This window comes from Eumetopias jubatus, unplaced genomic scaffold (genome assembly GCF_037043125.1).
Source record: "Eumetopias jubatus isolate StellerSeaLion01/CBP00866 unplaced genomic scaffold, mEumJub1_p1.0 scaffold_13, whole genome shotgun sequence".
Lineage (NCBI taxonomy): Eukaryota > Metazoa > Chordata > Mammalia > Carnivora > Otariidae > Eumetopias > Eumetopias jubatus.
In genome coordinates, this window is record NW_028274819.1 from 10,292,450 (window position 1) to 10,298,449 (window position 6,000).

The following is a 6,000-nucleotide window of genomic DNA, read 5'->3' on the forward strand; positions in this document are numbered from 1 at the left end:
TCCCTTGGAGTGGATGAAATTCTAGGGACAGGTGCCATAAGGAAAAGGCTACAACTCCCATGATAGAAAATACACGTTTATTATAAAATAACGTTTGTTTCATGATGAGAGTAGAAAAATAACACTATGAGCCGCTAATAAAGTTCTGGAGCTCAGTCTCTGAGGAACAAGGTGAGAGGCTTGTGCATCACCCTGGGAGCAGACCGTCCCGAGGCTCTCTGTGCTCGTGTGACAGGGGTGGCACCGCACATACGAGGAGTATGTGGCTCTGGTCCTGCTGGAAGCCCAAGGAGCCTACAGGGTCCACACAAGATGCTCTGGCCACGAGGATCAAAGAGAACTGGAGCTCAGCAGGGAACTGGTTCTGAGACGGGCCAGGATGGGCCAGCCTTGCCCCTCCCTACACTGGAGTATACAACAGTTCTCTTAGGCTGATGGTCCTGGTTTAGAAGATGATGCCCAGTGGCCTCACACTCAGTTTGTTGCCCGAATGTCTGTGTTGAGGAAAAGCTGCAACCCTTCCCAGGACAACCTGACCCACCAATTCTCATTGGTGTGGCTAAAGACCAGAAGAATCTGTGGTCTCAGCCCATGAGGGCTGCTGGCTGAAATGCTTGTACTTCAAATCCTGTCCATACTGATGGCAGAAAGAAAGAAAGAAAGAAAGAAAGAAAATGTTAAAAGGCCAGTGAACAAGAGCAGCTGGTCTGAACTGTTCTATATTCCAAGCTTCTTGGCCCCAGAGAACAAGGAGAATGTCTTCCCTGAGTAACTGTCTACCCTGAATAGGAAAAGCAATCCCATAGGTACCCCGTTTCCCCCTTGAAAGTGCTTCAGACCCCTCAGGCTTCAGAAGAACAATGAGTCCCTCCCTAGGATGAGATGGGAACCCAACCCTCAGGTGACAGGAAATGGTCCCTCAGCAGCGGTACCTGGAGAAAGCCGTCAGGGTGAGCACCTCAAGCAGCAGCTCTGAACCACAGAAGAAGAGCAAGATGCTGTTCATGATGGCTTCCAGGCGGAGTACGTAGGTCTGCAGCAGCAGGTAATAGGAGGCCATCATGGCAGATGGGAAGGTCAAGGCCACGCTAATACCAAGTGGCATCTTTCGTTGGCAGAGGTTCCCCTTTGTACCTGTCAGACACAGCCCATGGAGTCATCTCCAGGTGGCCTGCTTTCCCTGGACTCAGAGAAAAGGTTGGGGGGATGGGATGGGATAGACTGGCAAGGCAGAGAAAAATGATCCTGAATGGGGATGGGCAGATTTATAAACGGGGTCCCACTGTGCTAAAAGTGAGAGGCTTTGGAGGTGCCACAGGATGGAGTCATTCACTCCAAAGGTCCTGCTTCAAGTCTGGCTCCCCACTCAAGGGACAGTGACTTCTTTACTTGGGGGAAATATTTTTTTAATTATAATATATAATCATTGAAAACTTTTCAACTAATATAAGTACAGAAAATAATTTTAGAAAATACAGAAACTAAAAGGCCCCATAACTCCCCACTGGAGATAGCCATCATTACAGAACGATGTATATTGCTTCAGTTTTTTTATGTGTATATACTTAACATATTACTACTTATTATAAAAATAGAATCATACTCTACATACTGTTTTCAACTTATTCTTTCCCATCTAAGTTAAGACATCTTTCCACGGGGGGCGCCTGGGTGGCTCAGTTGGTTAAGCGACTGCCTTCGGCTCAGGTCATGATCCTGGAGTCCCGGGATCGAGTCCCACATCGGGCTCCCTGCTCAGCAGGGAGTCTGCTTCTCCCTCTGACCCTCTTCCCTCTCATGCTCTCTATCTCTCATTCTCTCTCTCTCAAATAAATAAATAAATAAATCTTTAAAAAAAAAAAAAAGACATCTTTCCACGTATAACTACCTTATTCTTTTTTTTAATGGCTATGAACAATTTCATTGAGGCAATTCCATAATTTAATCCTGTATTGACAGATGTTTAGTTGTTTCCAATTTTTTTAAAGATTTTATTTATTTGAGCTAAAGAGATCACTATGGAGGGGGGAGGGGCAGAGGGAGAGGGAGAAGCAAACTCCCCACTGAGCAGGGAGCCCAACGTGGGGCTCGATCCCAGGACCGAGATCATGACCTGACCTGAAGTCAGACACTTAACTGACTGAGCCACCCAGGCGCCCCTCTGTTTTTTTTTTATTTTATATTTTAAGTAATCTCTACCCAACATGGGGCTTGAACTTACAACCCAGAGATCAAGAGTGGCACACTCCACGACTGAGCCAGCCAGGGGCCCCTCTAATGTTCTGATGTTACAAAATATGTGGCCATGGGCGCCTGGGTGGCTCAGATGGTTAAGCCTCTGCCTTCGGCTCAGGTCATGATCCTGGGGTCCTGGGATCGAGCCCCACATCGGGCTCCCTGCTAGGCAGGGAGCCTGCTTCTCCCTCTGCTTCTCTCTCTCTCTCTCTCTCTCTCTGACTCTCATGAATAAATAAATAAAACATTAAAAAAAAAAAACAAAATATGTGGCCATAAGCTTTCTCCAATAGGTACTTTGCTATCTGTAGAAGTGTTTGTTTTTTTCAACCAGTTTTAGATGTGTAATTGTCAGGACTAAGAATACAAATTTTAGGGGCACCTGGGTAGTAACTCAGTCATTTGAGTGTATGACTCTTAATTTCAGTTCAGGTCATGATCTCAGAGTTGTGAGATCAAGGCCTGCATCAGGTTCTGTGCTCAGTGGGGAGTCTGCTTGAGATTCTCTCCCTCTGCCCCTCGACCCCACTCATGCCCTCCCTCTCTCAAATAAATAAATAAAATCTTAAAAAAAAAATACAAATTTTACATGGCAAAACTATTAGCAAAACAATTGTTCTAATTTACATTCCCAAAAAGTGTGGGAAAAGAGAGACCTGGTCCTCACACCCATTCTAATACTGGGTATTTGGAAATCTTTTTAATCTGATGGATGAAATTATTATTTTGTTGTCTCAATTTGCTTTTTATTAATGAGTTTGGGCATTTTATCATGATTACTGATCCTCTGTAATTATTCTTATATGAACTGCCTATTAGTGTCCCTTACCAATTTTTAAAATTAGGTCATCTTTTCTTTAGTGACTTATGTGAGCCTTCTTAATCCTTTGTTACATGTGTTGCAAATACTGTTTCTTCTCAGCTTGTGTTTTAACACTGTTTTCTGGGATAAGATATTGTAACTAATAATGAATTTGCTCTGGATCTGTGAGAATAAAAAAGTTGTCCTAGGGGTGCCTGGGTGGCTCAGCTGGTTAAGCACCTGCCTTCAGCTCAGGTCATGATCTCAGGGTCCTGGGATCAAGCCCCATGTTGGGCTCCCTCTCCCTCTGCCTGCTCCCTCTACTTGTGCTCTGCTCTGTCAAATAAATAAATACAATCTTAAAAAAAAAAAAAGGGTCCTAAGAAATCCCTATTCAGAGAGTGGAGGGGACCTTAGTGCTGACTTGTGTGACATATACTGCCCTGAACGTGGGGTTACAGTCAAATCTATTCTCCCAAGCAAGCCAGTGAGAGGAACCAGGCTCTCCTAACACTTAGGAAATTAGGAAGGAACTATCTAAAATATCATGCTACTGCCCACCTCTGGCCCTACAGAGCAACAAGTAAAGCTTGACCCAAAATATGAAGCAGCTTGAAAGTTCAGAGAGGGAGTAATGGGACATTCCACCAGATCCAATCTCTTATTGTGAGACTAGGTTATGTACTTGTTCTTGTTAATCAAGCTAATCAAGTCTGTCTGAGAAGGAATGGAAATATTCTCTGGACAGCACTCACCAAAAAACAGTCGAATTACTTCAATTCCAAGGTAAAGGAGAAGCATCACCACATCCAGTACTAGGTTGGCTGTTGGATATGGTAGCAGGAGAGCTGCCGACACAAAAGCCAGAGTTTGCAAACATAAAACAGCACCCACAAGAACTCCCCTACACCTGGGGATCAAGAGGGCATGCGTCTTATCAGCTTTCCGTGAACTAGTTAGTGAGATGTGGGTAGGATCTGTTAACCTGCTACAGGATACATTAACTCACAGTGTGACTGTGTCTGTTAGAGGCCGACTCATTATTAGGGGATTTCACTCCTAAATCCAAAAGTCTGTGAGGCCTCCACTCTCCAAAATGATTGGATCTACATGGGTACACTGGCCACTGAATAGTTTCTGAGGGTCACCAATGAGCTTACAGTGGAGCTCAGCAAAGACAGGTGACGAGGGAGAATAAGGACGGAGAAGCCCACATTTCCCAAACTGAGGAAACTCTTGCTAAGGGGCTTCCTAGTGAATCATTCTCAAAGAAGCCATATGATGAAGAAGTGAAGAGGAGCTACAGAAAAGGATGAAAAATAAGAAGGCTCCTGATGGGAGTTGACTCTGGGCTTAAGTGCGGAAGGGATGTTGAGGCAAGGGTAGTCAAGCCCCAGGCCTTACCTTTATACAGAAATATGAAGAGTTCCAGCAGAAAATAGGTAGCATAATACCACCCGTTCAGAAAGAACAGGATTTCCAGCGGGGTAGAAGACAGCCGTTTATCTGAAAAGATGAGCACAAATAAGAGGGATGGGCACGACGGCACATCAATCTCTGTTCTTTGAATGGTTCTGTGCCTAACTTGAAGAAAACACGAGGTCGCAGCTAGTGGGAAAGACCACTTGGGGTACTTCTGACTGCTGATAATGGGAGGGTGTGTGTGTGTGTGTGTGTGTGTGTGTGTGTGTGTGTAATGGGAGGGTGTGTGTGTGTAATGGGAGGGGGTGTGTGTGTGTGTAATGGGAGGGTGTGTGTGTGTGTGTGTGTGTGTGTAATGGGAGGGTGTGTGTGTGTGTAATGGGAGGGTGTGTGTGTGTGTAATGGGAGGGTGTGTGTGTGTGTGGGTGTGGGTGTGTGTGTGTGTGTAATGGGAGGGTGTGTGTGTGTAATGGGAGGGTGTGTGTGGGTGTGGGTGTGGGTGTGTGTGTGTGTGTAATGGGAGGGTGTGTGTGTGTGTGTGTGTGTGTGTGTGTGTGTGTGTAGGAGGCTTCCTTCCATCCCCGGAATCACCGTCAAACCCGACTCTTGTCTTCGGGGTGAAAGGCAAGGCCGCTCTAAGATCTTAACCCCGTCACTATTTGGGCCATTGGGGCGCAAAGGCCACCACTGGCCAGCACTGGCCTGTGCGAGGTCACACAGCAAATTCGTAACTGAGCCGGCCTGAAATAGGCCCAGCCCAGGATCTGGGGGTTTCTGAGACCCGAACCTCGAGACCTTCAGGCACTCAGGGAAAGTGGGGCTGCGAAACCCCACTCTAGACAAGTGAGGAGCGATGTCCCTAACACCCGAGAACGAAGAGTTTAGGTCGGGCTCTAACGGGGGGGGGAGGGACACTGAAGGCATCAGAATCCGAGACTCACACACCTCCAGAATCTCACCTCGCGGCGCCATCTTCAGTCCCCATGGAAACTGCGTACGCCGCCGCAGCCGCTCCCAGAGCAGCGAGGCGCGGCCGGAAGCGGGGATGGAGCGACCCCGGCTGCTGGCCCCTCTGTCCGCCCGCGGCACTCTATGGTTTCCAGGGCCCGGGGCTCGCGCGAGGCCGGCCACGCGTGCGCGGGGAGGAGCGCGGGCGTAGAGCGCCGTCGCTGGGATTTCGGCTCGCTGAGCCTTGGAGGGACAGTGGCAGGGAGCAAGGTTATCGTCCGCGGGGCCGCGGGGCAAGGGCCGTTCTCGGGCTCGCCAACCCCAGGTGACAGTGCATTGGCAGAAGTGGTCAGTTTGTGGCAGCGTGACCACAGGATTAGTAAATAGGCCCTAGCCCCACGCTTCTCTTTTCTAACAACGGTCTTAAAATGAGAAACGGTTTGCGCGACCGTGCTCTGCAAATGCCGGGTGGGGGTTAGCAGGTACCAGGTAGTTAGCGGACACCAAAGTGAGTCAGAACCGGAGGCTCCGTCCTAGAAGCACAGTGAAGACACAAAGATGAAACGTGATCACCAGGTGACCCAGAGCGTGCA

General features: G+C 48.0%; 1 protein-coding gene across 1 annotated transcript; it reads right to left on the reverse strand.

Moving 5' to 3' along the window:
* Window positions 1-60: 60 nt before the first annotated feature.
* On the reverse strand, window positions 61-5,763 carry TMEM216 (transmembrane protein 216). The gene is made up of 5 exons (XM_028117851.2): window positions 5,419-5,763; window positions 4,442-4,543; window positions 3,793-3,885; window positions 933-1,134; window positions 61-637 (listed from the first exon to the last, which is right to left on the reverse strand). The coding sequence occupies exons 1-5, from the start codon at window positions 5,429-5,431 to the stop codon at window positions 622-624; spliced, it is 426 nt and encodes a 141-aa protein (XP_027973652.2). The 5' UTR covers window positions 5,432-5,763; the 3' UTR covers window positions 61-621.
* Between the last annotated feature and the right edge of the window lie 237 nt (window positions 5,764-6,000).

Excerpts from the sequence above, each read along its gene's own strand:
- TMEM216 (XM_028117851.2), bottom strand. Across the intron at positions 3,886-4,441 it reads CTTCATATTTCTGTATAAAG|CTCTCCTGCTACCATATCCA; the intron begins GTAAGGCCTGGG and ends TTGTGTCGGCAG. Across the intron at positions 1,135-3,792 it reads AGTAATTCGACTGTTTTTTG|GTACAAAGGGGAACCTCTGC; the intron begins GTGAGTGCTGTC and ends TGTGTCTGACAG.